The sequence below is a fragment of the Brassica napus genome, chromosome A10, assembly GCF_020379485.1.
Source record: "Brassica napus cultivar Da-Ae chromosome A10, Da-Ae, whole genome shotgun sequence".
In the NCBI taxonomy this organism is placed as follows: domain Eukaryota; kingdom Viridiplantae; phylum Streptophyta; class Magnoliopsida; order Brassicales; family Brassicaceae; genus Brassica; species Brassica napus.
Genome location: NC_063443.1, coordinates 11,819,584 through 11,838,412, shown reverse-complemented (window position 1 = coordinate 11,838,412; position 18,829 = coordinate 11,819,584). Strand labels below are relative to the sequence as shown.

Here is an 18,829-nt window from a genome sequence, read left to right as displayed (position 1 = left end):
CTTCTTTTTCCATTCTTGTGAACTAAACACAACATATCTCTCACTTTCTCTCCACAATGAGCTAAAAAAACCCAAGATTTTGATTCTAAAATTTTAATGGTTCATAGAGTCATAGAAGCTAACGATTATGGGTGGGTGACTTCCGTTTGTGATTCTGTGTGCTTGGAGAAGCCTTATGTATGCTAAGGAACTTATCTCACCAATTTAAGGTATGACATCGAGTTTTTTTCCAGATCTGTTCGTCAGACGACTTACTTGGGAAGTCGTCTGGCTGTAGACGACTTACCTTTCAGTCGTCTGGCTGTAGACGACTTACCTGGAAGTCGTCTGGTCAACGCAGAGGTTATTTTTGCAATTGACTTTGAAATCTGTAACCTGAGACGACTGAAAGTTAAGTCGTCTACTATTGTTTGGTTTCAAAAAAAATTCCAAAGAACCTAGACGACTTACATTTCAGTCGTCATAGGTTAGTTTTGTATTTGACTGGATAATTTCAGAAGTTTGACTTCCCCAGACGACTTACATTTCAGTCGTCTGGCGAAAATTAAAATAATAATATTTTTTTTAAAGTAAACGACTTACAATTAAGTAGTCATAGGTTAGTTTTGCAATTGAAAAAAAAAACTTCAAGATTTAATTATACACAGACGACTTATAATTCAGTCGTCCACCAGACGACTTAATTGTAAGTCGTCCAGGATTTTTTTCCGAGATTCTGGTCAAACCTCGTAAATCCTGGACGACTTACATTTCAGTCGTCTCGTGGACGACTGAATTATAAGTCGTCTGTATATAATTAAATCTTGAAGTTTTTTTTTTCAATTGCAAAACTAACCTATGACGACTTAACTGTAAGTCATTTACTTTTAAAAAAAATATTATTATTTTAATTTTCACTAGACGACTGAAATGTAAGTCGTCCAAAAAGTCAAACTTCTGAAATAATTCAGTCAAATGCAAAACTAACCTCTGACGACTGAAATGTAAGTCGTCTAGCTTTTTTGGAGTGTTTTTTTTAACCAAACAATAGTAGACGACTTAACTTTCAGTCGTCCGAAATAACAGATTTCAAAATCAATTGCAAAAATAACCTCTGCGTTGACCAGACGACATATAGTTTAGTCGTCTAGACAACTTAGATTGAAGTCGTCCGCGTCTTCTCCACTAGTTTTTAAGTCTTCTACGTTAGTTTTTGAATAACTTGTATTTTTAAGAGTGATAAGTAACTTCAAGATATGTAAAACTCATATTTACAAAATATGTTCTCTCCCTTAGTTTTACTAAATTTGACTAAGTTTTTCAATGCAAACTTATAAAAAATATGATATGCTTTGACTAGTTACTATTGTTTGTTTCCATCTCTTACCAACATTCTTGTTTATTAAGATGAGAAAAAGGCTATTGGAGTTTATTATTGCATATGAGAGATCCAAAGATAAGAAAAAGGCTACTGAAGTCTATTATTTCATTGATTTGTAAATGTGTAAACACATTGTTAGCACATTTAATACATCTTGGAAAACATTATTACTGATTTTACAAAAAATTCACAACTAAAAGAGTATACATGCAATTCATAAAACAGACTACAAACAAAACTATTATAGATCATTCATCTACAAAGACAAGCTTGGATTCCACTTGAGTAGACAAGACCAGACAACTTTTAAGAAGTCCAGACGACTTCTAAGAAGTCCAGACGACTTCCAGGAAGTTCAGACGACTTTGCCAGAAGACTTTTAGGAAGTTCAGACGACTTCCAGACGACTTTACAGGAAGTCCAGACGACTTTTAGGAAGTCCAGACGACTTCCAGACGACTTCCAGACGACTTCCACACGACTTTACAGGAAGTCCAGACGACTTTTAGGAAGTCCAGACGACTTTTAGGAAGTCCAGACGACTTCCAGACGACTAACAAGTAAGTCGTCCCAGAAGTCTTCCAGATCTGAAAAACCTGGATATTAAATCCATATCTGAAAAACCTGCATATTCAAAAACGTTCAAATGGCTTAAAAACAAAAAAAATGAGAGGAAGATTAGATAAATCTACCTTTACAGAACACACAAAAATACATATCTAAAAATAATAGATCTACCTTTAAATTAGTGGACGAAAAAATCCAATTATATTTAATATTTTTGACTCAGACGACTTACATGTAATTCGTCCAAAAGAGTTTTGCATTTGATTCAAGTTTGGGTATAGGTTTGGAATTAAAATCAAGTTGTGGGTTAGTTTTGGCAAAAACCCCTACTAAAAATAACGGACGGTGAGAAGGAAACAAAACCCTAAGAAAATGTTTAATTTGGATATAAAAAAAAGGAGTTAACTACAGAGGGTAAGGTTCGAACACCTACAACTTTTGTAAAATACGCTACTACTCAACGCAGACCACTACACCAAGGAGATTAAATTGCTCCGGGTGCCTCTCGAATCAATATAACAACTTTTTCGGCTCCAGGGCCAGAGACCTCTATAAGTAGACATCTTCGTAACTTGGGAATGGCATAAAAGAAAAAAAACATCATTCTCTCTCAGTCGCTCCATCACACAAAATGCTGTCTCTGCGATCAATCTCCGCTGTTCTAATGTCGCTCCTTCTCCTGTCTGCCACGGCAGGTCAGGCTTTCTATTTCTTCTTCTTTTTTTGATCAACGGCTCTCTGTTTCTTCTCTTTTTGGTCTTTGATACGTTCTTTTTAAAAAAATTCGTTAAATCTGTGCATTCGTTACAATCTATAGAGCTCCAAATATTCAACAGCAAATTCCTTTTGTTAAACTTTTATTTTCTTACATTTCAGTTAATATTTATTTATTCCCCATGCTGTTTTATCAGCTTATAAGCTACAATTTTTTTTTTAGTTTTGTTGTCAACAGGTATGATCCAGACCGGGCCCGCTCCAGTGAAATCTCCCGTCGACCATACCGGTCCAAAATGGGTTCTTCCACCGGTGCCTAGCACCCAGGAAGATTGTGGCTTCGTTTGCAGGCACAGCGATTTGCTTCCTTTTGGATGTCCAGGCGTCAACTGTTACTGTCTCCAGAATCCATAAATAATTGTTGTACGAGTTTGTCTACAAAAATTATCCAAGTTTGATGAAATAAAGTATCTGAATTAAGTGGTGATGTTACAGAGAAAACTATTGAATGTTTTGATTAAAATTGCTATCCGTGTTTGTTTCATGAAAAGTGAACCTTCTGCTGAACAATGGAATGTTCTCGCCCTGACATGTTAACTGCCACTCAATCTCTGAACCTTGTTTTTGCTTTGTTCATATTCGTCCCAGCTAGAGGACCAATTCACATATTCTCTTCCACTCCTTGAATGAACTATGATAGGACAATCTGAATATAACCCTTCGTGTTGGCTTCTCCCAATTAATAAACCATTAAAACCTTTGAAAAAAACCATTAAAAATTCTTCCATTTCTCTTTTTTTTCTCTTTTTATTTTATTTGGTAAATACTCATAGAATAACTAACAGTGAAATTGTCTAACTATACTTTAAAAATCATCAACATGTAAAGTTGAATAGAAGCTTTCTCAAAAAAAAAAGTTGAATAGAAGTTAAATTGTATACAACAATTCATGTCCAATAGTACTTTTACATGTTGATATCTTAATACTTTTAGATTGTTTAATCTGAATTCAGTGAAATACACAAATTTGGGCGACTGGTGAGCTAGATTGAAAGCCGCAAAACTTCTTTTCTGCTACGAATTTCTTTTCTTCCAACTTTCCTTTTCCTTGCTAACTTTCCATTTTTGTTGACTTTCCATTTATAAATGAGCCGATTAAAATTTAGGAAAGGCTATGACAAGGTAAATCCGTCTCCAGCATACATCTTAATCTTTTAGAGGTCCAAGCAAGAATAACTATAGTTTTTAAATATCAACTTTTCAGCCAGTAGATGGTTACACTGATTTACTAACTCTAGTTTTAGTGCTGACTATTATATTTTGTTTTCTTTAAACCACTGCAAATAATCGTCACGAAGAGCCTTACGGTCATTGGGCCGTATTAGAGGTTAGTTGCAACATGATACTACCAAGCGTTTCAACTAGCATTTGGCGCTTGCGTAAAGACTCCACTAAAAAGAGGAGCTAGTTGATTACTCTTTTAATTGAGGGAATAAAAAAACTATATGCATGCAAACAAAATATGAGACCGAGGCCAACATCAGTGGTAAGAAATTACAATGGGTCTCTCAAAACATGTTTTAATAATAATAAAATATTTCAAAATGTGACAGATTTAATAAAAGTCTCTTAACAAGAGACGTTGATATATACGGGAAGAATCGATTAACACCTTCTTTCCTCTTTTTACTTACTTTTTTGTTTTGTTTTACTATTTTAATTATGAGAGACTAGTGGATGTGTATCTACACGACTAGCTTCAACATTAATGTTAACATTTTTTTGCTAACGAATGTAAAAAGTCAACATTATACCTTCTTTTCTTTTGTTCTAAAATACCATACTTTTTTTTGCTAAAAGAAGATACCATACTTCTTTTTTACCTCAATTTTGTATATCTGTGGGATACCAGTTGATTTAATACTTTACGATACTTCATTGATGTAATGTGAAAGTTATATATTTATTATATTGATGTAAGTCCAAATCAGAGCTCATGAAAATGTCTTAATCTACTAAGAAAAACACGTGATGAAACATTTAGTGATTTTCAAGTGTCGTAAGATCTTACTAACCCTTAAATACGTATGACCTGTTTTTGCGTAGCATAAAAAAAAAGCCAGGGAGCGAGCGAGAGCGAACGTTCCGTTGATCATGTGCCTCTTTGAACTCGAAGCTCTTTAAATACAAAATCGAGTGCTCCACTTCGAACAAACATCAAAGACAAAATAAAGGAAAAATGGTGTCTCTTTTCTCAGTTGTTTCGACTTTTATTGCTATTGTACTCATCCCTGGTCTCTTCATCTCTAGGCGTCTAAGTGTTCCTTTCTCCATAAGAAACATCCTCAGATTCATTAAACTCGCAGCTTCTCAGAACGATAATGATGAAGAGAGGAACGAGAAACGGTAGTCTGCTTTTGTTTAATCATATATATTTTTTACGTGTTAAGCTCTTTGTAGCTTATTTTCCTTAAAACATGCAATTTGAAAGAACCAAAAAGACAAACGGACAGGGTCTATAATGTTTTATGAATTAGCGGGTATTGACTTCTAACTATATATTAGTCTTATTAGATGATTCCTCATCAAAATATGATGCACCGGCGTTACTCAACTGGGGATCTCTAACTTTCTACTAGAAATATGCATATGTTTGTTTATACGAAAGCCTTGAACTTTGTTTGTTCTTAACTATAATTGTGTAGTGGTACAAATACAATGGGAGAGAAAGAGAAACGAGGGGGACTGCCAAAGCATGTGGCGATTATACTGGACGGAAACAGACGTTGGGCGCAGAAACGAGGACTAGGAACATCGGACGGTCACAAGGCCGGAGCGAGGAGGGTTATAGAGAATGCTAAGGACTGTTTCGCTATGGGGATAAACACTGTCTTTTTTTTTTTTGTGCACTATAAACACTGTCTCACTCTTTGCTTTCTCTACTGAAAATTGGGCAAGACCCGAGGTGGTGATGCAAATAGAAGATAACTTTTGCAACACGATTCCAAGAGTTTTTTCTTATATTTCGTTCTAATTCGTTTTTTTTTAAATGTTTGACCAGGATGAAGTTAACGGCCTGATGTCCTTGTTCGAGGAAAACTTTAGGTCTGAGATGCCTTTCTTCCAAAGGTACCCAACATATAGTTTAGATCCTTTAAGAAAAACATTACGTAGAGTTTTTGGTTTTAGTTTCTACGTTTTCATTATTTGAAGAAAACCAAAAATAAAATATTTTTTGATAAAAAGTTAATAAAAGCTAGCAAAATACGAGAACCAAATCTTCACAAAAAAAAATGGATAGGACTATGAGTTTTATTTTTTATTTAAGAAAAAAAAACTAAAACTGAAATTGTTGTCATTTCAACACCATGATATCAATTTTTTTCGTTTTTATATAGAGATAAAATAAAGATCTCAGTTATTGGAAACCGGACGAAAATCCCCCAGTCACTTCTAGGTTTGATAAGAGAAACAGAGGAAGCTACAAAGAGCTATGAAGGGAAGCATCTCATTTTAGCAATAGACTATAGTGGAAGATTTGATATCATGCAAGCGTGCAAAAGTCTAGCCGAAAAGGCGAAAAACGGGCTGATCCAAGTAGAGGACATTGACGAGAATGTGATAGATAAAGAGTTGATGACAAACTGTAGCGAGTTTCCAAATCCTGACCTATTGATCAGAACGAGCGGAGAGCAAAGAATCAGTAACTTCTTCTTATGGCAATCTGCTTACACTGAGCTCTACTTTCCTAACGTTCTTTGGCCTGACTTCGGTGAGGCTGAGTATCTTGAGGCCTTGACTTGGTATCAGCAAAGGCAGAGGCGATTCGGTCGACGAGTTTAGGCTTTGTATTTCATGTCTCACAAATAAATTGCATTTGATTGCAATAATTTGCGTTTGATTTTGTGTGTTATTGTTCTTTGATTCTCACACGCATGTATAAGTTGTTAGTAACATCGTTCTCTTGCAATACAAGAAACTGGAATATCTCAAAAGATCTAGTTCTTGAGGTACAAAACGTCCATTATTACACATCATATACAGTTTTTATTACACCAATGAAAAAAAACTCAAGATTTCCGACCACCAAAGCGACGCTGTCTCTGCTGAAACGACATCAACGCTTCCACAAAACCGTTCCTCCCAAAATCAGGCCACATTTCTTGAGCAAAGAAGAGCTCTGTGTAAGCCAATTGCCACAACAAGAAGTTACTCACTCTTAGCTCACCACTCGTTCTTATCAGCAGATCCGGGTAAGGAAACTCAGTAACGTTCGTCTCAAGCTCTTGCTCGATCAGTATCTCGTCTATCTCCTCAACTTCGATCTCACCGTCTTTCACTCTCTGCGCAATGCCTCTACACGCTTGTAGAACATCGTACTTCCCGCTGTAACCAACGGCTACGATTAGCTGAAGCCTCGTGTTGTTCTTTGTAACTTCCTCAACTTCGTTTATCACTTTCAAAAGAGAGTTTGGCAGTTTCGATGAGTCTCCAATGATAGAGATCCGAACATTGTTCCTACACTCAAAGAAGATTATAGCAGACTTGTGACACACGGCACCACAAAATAAAAACAATTCTTCATGGATTTTTCTGATCATACGATACTTACTTGGCTAAAGTCTCAAGCTCTGATTTGAGCGTTCTCTCGAACAAACTCAACAAGAAATCAATCTCGATCTGCATAGATATATATTTAGATTCCAATAAGGTCTCACAGAGCAAAAGACAAACCCTAGAAATGTAGGGCATACTCTTACCTTAGGTCTAATCCAGTTATCGGTAGAGAAGGCGAAGACGGTTAAGACTTGAATCCCCCATTTGCCGCAAAGCTCAACGATCTCTCTCAAAGCTTCAACGCCGGCTCTGTGACCGTCCCAAGGTTGTAGACCTTGATTCTTCGCCCATCTCCCGTTTCCATCCATTATAACCGCAACGTGCTTCGGCATCAGCTCAGGCTGGAGTCCCTCCGGTAGAGTTTCTTCCTCCGCCGCCGTGAACGGCGCCATCTCCGATTTGGTTGATCTGACTCCGAGTCCGATACGATTCGGAGTGAAGGAGAGGAAGCAGTCTCGACCTAGCTTCCATCGCCGCTCTAAAGCTCCGGAGTTGAACCGTTGGAGATTGAAGGACGAAGGAGCTGGAACGCGAAGGGAAATCATTCTTTTGTTGAATTGATTAATCAAGAAGTTGTGGTGGTTGTGTAAGGAGAGAAAGCATTGTGTAATAAAGCGGAGAGGATGGAACCAACCGCCTCCATAGATGGTTCTGGTGAGATATTGAAAGCGATGTCGTCTTTTTTGTCTGTGTTGTTGAATGCGATGATGATGGTGCTCATTTCGAAACTGAGCGCCACATAACAAAATTTATCGTTAGAAATTTCAAACTCCAGTTTTTTTTTGTGTGGTTTATATAAGTTCCTATTCGTCCACGTCTCCTCGTATTCCAAATTTTATTATTTTTACAAAATTAAATTGCATTAAAAATACTCCTACCAGAAGTCCAAAAAAATATCATATCAGCGAGAGACCTAAATAAATGTACTGCAAATTTTGCAATAATAGTTTCATTTATGAGATGAAAATTGGGTTCAGAGCCCATTTCCTTGTCATAAATATAAGGGCCCATAGCCTGACATGTGACCAACGTGAGTGTATTTGGTTCCTGCCTGTAAATCGCCACGACTTGACCTGCTCCCGTGAGGACAGTTTGACTTCAATAACAATATTACCCTTAGATTAAATGGGAAAAAGGTAAAACTGCGTTGATAAAAGAAGAAATCCGAAATGGATGTTCGTAACAGACTCTCCTCCATCCGTGACAAAACTCACTCGGGAGGTTTAACCAAATGGTTTGCCACTCGATAATTATTCAAGGCTCAGCTTTTGATTAGATTTTATTAAAAACTTCAGCTCCAATGTAACACAAAGTATAAAACAGTTTTTTTTTGCTTCAATTAATTTATCATTCTTTTAAGAAAAAAAAAATCCGAAATGGATATGTGTGTAATGGTCAAACTAGATGGGGTAACGGATAGTGTCTCAGTGTATATAATAATATAATTTAACCCTTCGCCGACCTTACCGGGTGTAGTTTGCACCGGATAAAGTCTGTTTGTTTACAAATCGCTAGAGACGTCAAAAAAACTCTTCCTAGAGACGAAGAGAAGAGACCCTTTTTCCTGTAAAAAAACTACAGCCCATGAGCATGACCCACGTAGGGGATGCTTACCGATTCTTATTCCTCTTAGTTCAGGACCGGTTCTCTCTAATTATAGCCTTTTTCATTTATTTTTTTTCCTTTTTTCCTTTAGAAACTCTTCCTAGAACCACTGATGGAGCTGGTCTTAGTTTACTTATCGCAGCGATCATCGATCAAACTGTTAGTCGCTGATATTTGAATGATAAAAAGAAATTATTAATAGTCTCAATTACTAGCCGAACAACATATCTCTATCGATTCCAAACATTAAAACAAACAATAGTAACGATATTTGAAATGTCGCTCGTTGCTGCCCGACCTTCAAACGAACATAGCAAAACTGATACCGTATTGTTTATGTAGCAAAACAAAGGAAAAGGCAAACTGATATATAAAAACATATATACATTTAGTTTAAAAACATATATACAAACAAACTGATTCCAGCTACTTCCCTCTTTTTATATAATGTGAATGCGTTGTTGTTTGAAGTATAGTCTTCCCACTACTTCACTCTTCTTATATATGTGAATGCTTTCACATTTGAAATAATTCCAACCAATTATGATTTTTGGTTAAGTGATTTAGCGCTCAGAAGGGTTTGTGGACAATTCATTTAAAAACTCACACATTACATATATAGTACATATGTTGCTAATACAAACAAGACTTAGGGAAGATTAAAGATCAAATACATACCATGATTTACACTGCTAATCAAATCTAATTTTTTGGAAACAAATGTTCCTAAAGCACCAAATACAAACCACTTTGTCTTACAAAGGAATGAGCTTTTCTTCTCTCATCACATCAATCCAATACAAAATTGAATCCAGGGTTCTATATTTCCTCTTAAACCCAAACTTATCAACTTTATCTCTGCTTCCAAGCAGCTTGAAAGGACATCTAAATAGCACATCCATGAAAACCCAATTGGCCAAATCCTCAATCTTTGTCTGGACAAGCTTCTCCTTCACCAGAATCTCATCCCACACATGCTTTCTCTCACCCATCTCTCTCTCAAACCAGAAACCCTCATCAAACATCGTCGTTTCGTTGACTTGCACCCCAAGTTTCCTCCCGATTTCAGGCCAAATCTCTTTCCACGTGAACCCTACCCCGTTTATGGCGTTAAAGGCTTCACCATTTTCACGTACTCTCCCACTAGTCGCAGCGAAAATATGCTGTTCCGCGACTAAATTTGAATCAGACCCATCAATGTAACACTCCTCCCAGCATTCTCTTGTCCCTCCAAACACAAAAGGAAGATTCAAATACTTACACATGGCTCCATAAACACAAAGACTTCCCATGAAGTTGTACAGAGTCCTTGTAGAGCTTCCCATTAGCAAACCGGGTCGTTGAACCGACCAAACAACTGAATCTCCAGAGATCTTCTCCTTCAGAAGATCCTCCAAAACGTAATAGAAATTCTTCCCCGAGCTCTTCCTCGGACACTCCTCGCTGTAATAACACACACTTGAACCTTCTCCACCACGAGACAGAGTCTCTCCGACGAGAGACACGTAATGCTTCATCCCCGTTTGGAGCGAGAAATGCTTTAACCTCGTGGCGTTTGGGAGAATCGCGTCCAAGGCGTTTGCCAGCATCGTTCTGTTCTGGTCGCAGCACTCGTCGCTGTCCAGTGGATACTCGCCGGACCACGTGACCCAAAACACGTGACTCACGATGTCTTGTAATGGAGACAGTTTCTGTTTGGTCTCAGATGCGTTAAGCAGATCGCATGAGATGAAACTGTACATCTTCGTCATGGAACTGATCTCGGGATTTCGTGCAACGCCGTAGATTCTCCACTTGGGTTTGTTCGACATTGTTAGCGTCTTCACAATCTCTCGGCCCACGAGCCCCGTGACGCCGAAGATCAACGCCACGTTCTCGTCGTCGTTTGTATTTGTGACGCTGCCATTTTCAGACCCCATTGTATGTATTGATCAGAGAGTTCTGGAGTTTGAATAAGATGGACCTTTAATGGATGTTGTATATTTATAGCACTAAAGATTTACTAGTAACTTAAAACAGAAGAGTAAGCGTGATTCACGATTCAACGGGTTATCGTAGAGTTTCAAGACTCGATGCCTACCTGTTTAGGCTATGTTAGAATATTCAATCAACTTGCTGTGTACACAGCTATCATTTAGCATAACAATGCATAAATTTTTAGTATATATAAACTGAAGTCAACAGTGTTCATGTTACATTTGTTTTTTCTTTGGTTTTCCTTTTTTATTTGTGTAGAAATTACGAAAATGTGGAGTTAAGAACCCCATTCATTATTAAGTTAACTGTGTACTTCTGTACCATTGCTTGCAATATGACTTTACAAAATAATTTTGACTACTAAATAGTCTCAGACACCTAAACTTTATATAGTAGTTTCAAATTTTAATGTGTATTTGTACTAAAAACACTGGTTCTCTTTAAGTGCTAAGAACATCTAATAACACGTTACGCACCCACATATTATATTGATCTATTTGTATTTTTAACACGAATACTTAACATCTATTTGTAACTTTATATATCAATTTAATTTGTGGTTGTAACGTGTTTTCTATATAAATTTTTTTTTTCGACATTCTATATAATTTTAAGTGAACATCGTGTACAGCATTCTGTCTACTGATTAAACGGACGGTCAAGATTGCGAGAGGCAGAATATGACCGTGGCTGTCTGTATACGTTGCCGGCCAGAATTTTAAATTTTAACGCTTCAAGTGGGTCTGTTTTATTTTAGTTAACAGTCTTACCGGTCAAAACAGAATATTAATCCACAAGTACTTATTCAATAAACTAGTTACACTCGTGATATTTTTTTCATAACCCGAAGTCATATGTACCATAGTCCAAATCAATCTGAGATCTAACTGCCAATAGATTTATGCAGGGGACAAGCATGTATATATCCAATCCCATAAAATGAAACAAATTGACTATTCTATGAATGTTTGATTTCGATAAGCAATATTGTAGAATAGAACAATGGAAGCGTAAAATAAGCAAGCAAAAGAAATGCATAATAGTATGGTGGGATCATTGAAGTGCCAAACGTAATTTCATTATCTCTGAATTTCTTTTATAAAAATAAACCTCCAAAATGAAGAAATGCAGGAACATAAATCCCAAGTTAATTTTCTTAAAAAATACTTTAAAAATTATGGAACTGTAAAATTAAATTTCCGGAATGACGAAATGGAGGAACATGAATTACGATATTATAAAACGTGTCACTCATAACAATTTTGGAATAGTTTTCTCAAAAAAAATTGGAATAGTACAATTTTCTTGCTGCTGTTATGTTTATTCGGAGAATATTAATCAGAACCTTTGATCACGTATATACGTCAATCTTGTTCCGTGAAACTGACAATAATTGTCTGATCTGCGTTGGAGTGACTGAAAGGCGGGAGATGGGTACAGTGTATCTCTGGCCCCAAAGGCATTGAAAAGCTAAAAACCACACACACTTGGCTCTCTCCAAATCTTATAATGGACCATGTTTTATGGTAGACCTACACATTACTCTTCTTTCAAGTTTGTGTCTTCCTCCCCTCATTTTATGCATTGAATCAACCAATTTCTCATCTTTAAGAAAAAAACATTTCGATATTTTAATTTAATTTTAAAGAATAGCAGCTCCAGTTTAGGTTTATGATGTGATTTGAATATTTCATTGATTAATCAACCAGTTTCTCATCTTAAAAAGAAAAAACACTTGCAAATGTATTATTATTTTTTTGGGTGGTCAACAAGGACAGTGATGGGCTTATTTTAGTGAGCTGATGTTTGGGCTTAATTATAATTGGCTTACAGAGATATCCCCCACGGACACAAACTAGTTGTGTTGTGTCTTAAAAAGTTAAAAATAAAAGAACGAATCAAATCTTTTCCAGTTTCGTCCGACGGAGATCGATTAACGGAGAAGTAAACAAACCCCTAGATATGGCGGAGAAGCTCGCACCGGAGAAGCGACATGATTTCGTTCATAACGGTTTTTCTCTAATTCTTTCGTCTCTGTTTCTCTGTTATCGCAGTCTGGTTTTAACTTTACGAGATTTGATTGATTCCGATGTAATAGGGCAAAAGGTGTTTGAGTGGGATCAAACCCTTGAAGAAGTGAACTTGTACATAACTTTGCCGCCCAATGTTCATTCAAAGGCATTTCACTGCAAAATCCAGTCGAAACATCTCGAAGTTGGCATCAAAGGCAACCCTCCTTATCTCAATGTCAGTTTCTTTCTCTGTCTTTACACAGTTTGGCTTCGTTTCTCGATACAGTTGACTGAAGTTTGTTAATTTTTTCCAGCACGATCTTAGTGCTCCTGTGAAGACGGATTGCTCGTTCTGGACACTAGGTACTCCATTGTTTCTTCTTCTTCTTGCGTATCTGTATTAGGCGTTTCTTTAGCTTTGAGCCCCGTTTCACTTCTGGAGATGATAAGTTGAACCCGAAAATGTGAGCTGGTTTTGGTATGAATGGTAGATAGAGTTTGAGATTAGAAACATTTGAGAGTATACGATGGATGATGGACTGTTGTAGAACTAGCATGTTTTGATCTTGAGTATGAAGCTATCGGTTGCAGCGTTCTAAGTGTATAAATGATCTGTTTCTATGCACTCTCTGTCCATCTTATTTTTCATTTCATGATTTACAGTATGTTTCGGGTTATTATTATCAACATCTTCAAGTTACCGGCATAGTTTTTTTAGTTTTACGGTTCATAGTTTGTCACTGTTAGCCTAATCTGATATTTTGTGTGTTGGTATGGCAGAGGATGATATAATGCACATTACCCTGCAGAAGAGGGAGAAAGGGCAGACATGGGCATCGCCGATTCTTGGACAGGGTCAGTTGGATCCTTACGCCACTGATCTAGAGCAGAAGCGGCTCATGCTGCAGAGGTTTCAAGAAGAGGTTAGCTATAGCAAACACTCTTCTTGCTTTTGCATTTTTTTTTCTTATTGAAAGCCATCTTGGTCAAAAATATAATTACGCTGCCAAAGATGATCTGATTTGGTTGTGTAACCTATGGTGGCTGTCTTGCTATTTTGATGAAATTGCTTACTCTTTGTCCAATCGGATTCTTAGCGGTTTGAAAACACAATGAGCAAATGAACATAGGCTAGAGACTGAATACATGTGTGCCCTATTGTTTATGTTCTACTTGTATCCATGGCTTCTATATATTTAGTATATTGAACTTAAGTATGCTTTCCCTTTTCTCTTTGGATCAATATTCTTTTTTTTTTTGCTGTGTCTATGTTTGCAGAACCCAGGATTCGACTTTTCACAAGCTCAGTTCACGGGTAACTGTCCAGATCCGAGTAGCTTCATGGGTGGTATTCGTTCTGACTAGTCCTCCCTCCCTACTCTTGGGATTTCATGGCTGATAAATAAACGGCCTGACTTTGACCCGCTTCTGTAATCATCTCTAAACTATATTTTCATTCACTCACATGAATAAATGCCTTGTTTCGTCTCTGTTTAGTTATTCTTTTATTCCCCGACAACAAAATCACACCATCAAAAAAGTTCCACATCCCCTTTAGAATCTTGTTCTAGTATGGGACGGCTTTTGTTTCAATACAAATCGTTTACGTATGTAACTTTATTGGTATAGATTCTTTATGAAGAGATTAAAAACAAATTAAATAAGAGAGAAAAGGGAGGTAAATGAGGATGGCGCGCGTCATCTTCGTCGCGACACATAATCTTAAGACACAAAGAGAGGAACGAGTCTCGAGACGCTACGTATAGGCTAACAGCCATTTGTTTTGTCTCTCTTCCCCTTCTCCCTCGTAAACTCCTTCGTTTTCGTCGTCTTTAGTAAATTTTCACTACCTTCTTCTTTACCTCACCTTCTCCATGATCCTCTCCGTCATCCGCAAATCATGACTCTCACTCCTCCTCCCTCGCAGCAAACACCTAACTCACCTCATCGCCGAGTCCTCATCGTCGGAAACTACTGCCACGACGTTCTGATCCAAAACAACACCGTCGTGGCCGAAACCCTCGGCGGCGCCGCCTCCTTCATCTCCAACGTCCTAGATTCCTCCTCCGTCTCCTGCGACCTAATCTCCAAAGTCGGCCGCGACTTCAAATACGACGTCGCACACCCTCCGATCGTGGCTCCGGAGAAGGAGACCACGGTCTTCAAAGCCTATTTCGATCTCGCAGCCGATCGGGTCCTGAAACGCGTCGCTGCATGCGACCCGATCCTCCCGTCGGACATCCCCGACTCGAGGTTCGACATCGGGATGGCCGTCGGCGTCGGCGGGGAGATTCTCCCCGAGACGCTCGAGAAGATGGTGGAGATCTGCGACGTGGTGGCTGTGGACATACAAGCTCTGATTAGAGTTTTCGATCCTGTTGATGGAGCTGTGAAGCTTGTTGATTTGAAGGAGAGTGGGTTTCGTCACCTCATGGGTAAGATCGGGTTCTTGAAAGCTTCGTCGGACGAAGCGCTGTTCATGGATGTTGAAGAGATGAGGCGTTTGTGCTGTGTGGTGGTGACTAGTGGTGAAAAAGGGTGCAGGATTTATGACAAGGATGATGAGACGGTGGTTCCTCCGTTCGTGGCGAAGCAGGTGGATCCTACGGGCGCTGGAGATAGTTTTCTTGGAGGTTTGGTGGTTGGTCTTGTGGAGGGTTTGGATGTTCCTGATGCTGCCTTGTTGGGGAACCTCTTTGGTTCCGTCACTGTTGAGCACATTGGTCAGCCTAAGTTCGATTTGACGATGCTTCAGGTTCGATTTTTTATATCTTTCCGGTTTTGTCTTTAGTTGATTGAATTGCATGCTGTGTGTGATATATGACGATGTCAATTAGAACTGTTGTTACAATGTAGATCGAAAAGACAATCGCATGAACATAGAAAACCAGTCGCGGAATCTGATAATGTGTCAAGCTTGATTTGTTAGTTCTTGTTTATAATATTAGGGATGGTGCTTAAAAAGGATTGATATGTATTCTTGATAGTACTATTAAGATTCGGGGAAAGTAGTAACGGTTGCATCTTGCAGCTTACTTTCAATATAATCAAACCTAGACGTTCTTAATTAGAAGCTCGATCTGATTTGTGATAGGTTTTCCGTCTGAACATATGGTCAAGTCTTCACATTATTTTGTCTTGGATTATGGATTATGCAGATAGCCTCTTCTATTGTTTTAGTTCATAGTTGATTTAGCATAAGTTGCATTCAAATATAGGAAACATTTGAATGTGTGTATAATTTTCTTGATGTTTCTGTGTATCTTTTTTTTTTACCTGTTGGAAATATTTGCGTTTGTTTCTGCATGAGGATGCATTCCTTTTTATGCGTGTCCCATGTGTTGTCTTTCTCGGTGATGCAGAGAGTAAAGGATGAGGTGCAGAGAAGGAAGAAGCAATGTAATCTCTCAAGTAGCCACAACAATGATCATGACGAGTTTCATGCGCGTCTAAGTCCAGCTCGGTTTCAGGACTCTCCCCTTCAACCAAAGTTATTGGTCAATGGTCACTTGTGTGACCGGTCATGATTGGTTCCTGCAAATACGAATCTTTTAATCACTAACAACGCTCTTCTGAATTGTGTAAACTTTCTACGTTTATGAATTTTGGAAATTTATCTACTATTTAGTGTATAAACGCCATGCCCAGCGTCATCAAACGCTTTTTATGGCCGCCAATGCAAAGTCTTCGTTACCAAGTTCCGTTTTAAATTTGAGATAAATTGTCAAACGAAAGAGATAAGTTTACCTTTTTGCTATTTTGCATGTTGTTAATTTTCTTATTAAATCAAGTTGAAGCAAGTCAAATAAATCATGCTGAAATGAATTAAAATTAACTTTTTAATCACTGTTTAGGCATAGTGGATTGGTCAAAATCGGAAAAGAAAATCAACTTCGGATTTGGAATGTCAATCTCTGTTTTTTCCTATGCACGTTGTCAGTTTTGAACCTTTTGGTTGCTTTACGGCTAAACCGAGAAAAGCAACCGGTCAATATGTACAATCAGTAAGCAAACCAAGTTGAGTTTTAATATAGATTTTGAGTTATAAACAGCAGACGACAGAAATGAAACCAGAATGGTAGGATTTTTATCAAATTGAAATAGCTAAGATGGTCGTTTAAACACAAAAGTCGTCAAGCACTAGATTTATCTCACATCCAACAGAGGAACAGATGGAGAAAACTACAAGAGAGTTTGAGTTACAGAGGAAGCTCGCCACTGTCAACGATCACAACTTTACTCGTAGGAGTTCCGCTCTGATTTCCCTCAGCTTCGATTTTGTACACAACGTCCATTCCCGACACTACCTTCCCGAAGACTACGTGCCTCCCGTCCAACCTGTATCAATTCCCGAGAGCTTTCAAATCAGAGAAGGCAAAGAAAAACATGTCCATTCACGTGTTTGAAATGCCGGTGGTTTTGTACTCACCAGCTTGTTGTTACTGTTGTGATGAAAAACTGAGATCCGTTGGTGTCTTGGCCGGCGTTTGCCATTGATAGAAACCCTGTTCACAAAAAACTGATCATGTTAAAACCTCACTTAGGCAAAGAGCTTTGTAAACAAAGAATACTGAAGAAGCCCTAACCTGGACCAGTATGCTTGAGTTTGAAGTTCTCATCAGCGAACGTCTCACCATAGATAGACTCTCCTCCCATACCATTGCCATGGGTGAAATCGCCTCCCTGGAGCATAAAGCTTGGTATGATTCTATGGAATGAGCTCCCCTTGTAATGTAGAGCCTTCCCTTTCTTACCTATTCCTTTCTCCCCTGTGTACAAATAAAAATACAGTTTATGCAAAGCTTTCATTGCAATAGTATATTAGATTGACATGAGATGAGAATGAGCAGTATTGTGTTCTCTTACCTGTGCACAAAGCTCGGAAATTCTCTGCATAAACAAAAATATTACCCCTTATTAATATTTCGCTCATACCAATAGCCTTGCAAACAAGAATCAATGGTACAAGAAACATGGCAAGTGTAAAAGGGTACCTGCAGTTTTAGGGACTGTCTTTCCAAATAGACCCATGACAATACGACCTGGACAAAAAATCATCAATCGGTCTGAGATGCTAAAGCATTTAATTTCATGTATTCTTCATCTAACATAGAGCACAAGTACTAAGTGCACCAACAACAAAGATGGATCATAAGAACTAAAACACAGGGAACAAGGTCATACCAGCTTCTTTCCCATCAATCTCAACATCAAAATAAACCTTGTGTGTGATCTCCTTTAAGTTTTCCTTGGACTTTTTGGCCTGCAGCAACATAGAATCCAAACATCCAGAAATCAATACAAACACTCTCATTCCATTTACATCTCATTTCAATCTAATCCCATCTTGAAGAAACAAAGTTCAGAATCTTCAAACAAACATATGGTTGTTCCGAATCAGATCTAAACACACACTATATAACTCGCGCCTGTAAGTATAACGATTCGTTCACTGATCCTACACAAATCGTAGAGAGATGATGGAAACTAACCTAAAAGCTCTGAATCATTTATTTATTTTTAAATCAACACGAGAACTCCTAAGACGGAATCTAATATCTGGATCGTGAGAAAAATGAACCTGAATCGCGCTTAGAGTTCCGAGAAGAAGAAGACTCCATAGAAGCAGCGTCACTGAGCTCGCCATCATCTCGCACACTGCAGTAAATGTGTTTCTCTCCAGAGGACTCCCTTTTTCTTTTTCTCTATTTCCACCAGCGCATAACAAGAAGACGTCGATATCCAATCATATTCCGCCATCTGGCTTTTCGTACGTGTGATACTGATACCATAAATTGGGCCTCAGGTCACATTACTGGGCTATTAAATTATTAGATACGGCCCATTTATATGTTTCACCACCTGGCATGAATATAGTTGTACATAATGGCTGAATGAAATTTTGAGTTAAGTCTTTTTTTATATTAGTCAAAAACAATCCATAAAGCATGTCACATTACTCCTGTCCAGCTAAAGA

General features: G+C 37.9%; 6 protein-coding genes and 1 long non-coding RNA gene across 7 annotated transcripts; 4 read left to right on the top strand and 3 right to left on the bottom strand.

The window, feature by feature from the left end:
- The first annotated feature begins 2,284 nt into the window (after positions 1-2,284).
- LOC106420417 lies at positions 2,285-3,128 on the top strand. The gene is made up of 2 exons (XR_001283982.3): positions 2,285-2,622; positions 2,880-3,128. It is a non-coding gene; the product is annotated as an uncharacterized LOC106420417 (long non-coding RNA).
- Positions 3,129-4,374: 1,246 nt separating this feature from the next.
- Positions 4,375-6,623, top strand: LOC106420531 (dehydrodolichyl diphosphate synthase 5-like). The gene is made up of 5 exons (XM_048742982.1): positions 4,375-5,047; positions 5,347-5,520; positions 5,552-5,606; positions 5,703-5,770; positions 6,040-6,623. Exons 1-5 carry the CDS (start codon positions 4,881-4,883, stop codon positions 6,482-6,484), a joined length of 909 nt encoding a protein of 302 aa, XP_048598939.1. The 5' UTR covers positions 4,375-4,880; the 3' UTR covers positions 6,485-6,623.
- LOC106420530 (dehydrodolichyl diphosphate synthase 2-like) lies at positions 6,606-8,010 on the bottom strand. The gene is made up of 3 exons (XM_013861377.3): positions 7,402-8,010; positions 7,254-7,321; positions 6,606-7,159 (listed from the first exon to the last, which is right to left on the bottom strand). Exons 1-3 carry the CDS (start codon positions 7,801-7,803, stop codon positions 6,712-6,714), a joined length of 918 nt encoding a protein of 305 aa, XP_013716831.2. The 5' UTR covers positions 7,804-8,010; the 3' UTR covers positions 6,606-6,711.
- Positions 8,011-8,993: 983 nt separating this feature from the next.
- On the bottom strand, positions 8,994-11,152 carry LOC106420450 ((S)-8-oxocitronellyl enol synthase CYC2-like). The gene has a single exon (XM_013861281.3). It carries the CDS (start codon positions 10,780-10,782, stop codon positions 9,619-9,621), a length of 1,164 nt encoding a protein of 387 aa, XP_013716735.2. The 5' UTR covers positions 10,783-11,152; the 3' UTR covers positions 8,994-9,618.
- A 1,520-nt stretch (positions 11,153-12,672) lies between these two features.
- Positions 12,673-14,342, top strand: LOC106420379 (nudC domain-containing protein 2-like). Its single transcript, XM_013861222.3, has 5 exons — positions 12,673-12,851; positions 12,939-13,087; positions 13,167-13,215; positions 13,633-13,775; positions 14,131-14,342. Exons 1-5 carry the CDS (start codon positions 12,803-12,805, stop codon positions 14,215-14,217), a joined length of 477 nt encoding a protein of 158 aa, XP_013716676.2. The 5' UTR covers positions 12,673-12,802; the 3' UTR covers positions 14,218-14,342.
- A 132-nt stretch (positions 14,343-14,474) lies between these two features.
- LOC106420288 (inositol 3-kinase) lies at positions 14,475-16,484 on the top strand. The gene is made up of 2 exons (XM_013861146.3): positions 14,475-15,607; positions 16,215-16,484. The coding sequence occupies exons 1-2, from the start codon at positions 14,753-14,755 to the stop codon at positions 16,377-16,379; spliced, it is 1,020 nt and encodes a 339-aa protein (XP_013716600.2). The 5' UTR covers positions 14,475-14,752; the 3' UTR covers positions 16,380-16,484.
- A 433-nt stretch (positions 16,485-16,917) lies between these two features.
- LOC125579203 (peptidyl-prolyl cis-trans isomerase CYP20-1) lies at positions 16,918-18,597 on the bottom strand. The gene is made up of 7 exons (XM_048742981.1): positions 18,434-18,597; positions 18,037-18,115; positions 17,847-17,894; positions 17,719-17,742; positions 17,439-17,621; positions 17,282-17,357; positions 16,918-17,190 (listed from the first exon to the last, which is right to left on the bottom strand). The coding sequence occupies exons 1-7, from the start codon at positions 18,500-18,502 to the stop codon at positions 17,052-17,054; spliced, it is 618 nt and encodes a 205-aa protein (XP_048598938.1). The 5' UTR covers positions 18,503-18,597; the 3' UTR covers positions 16,918-17,051.
- Positions 18,598-18,829: the final 232 nt, after the last annotated feature.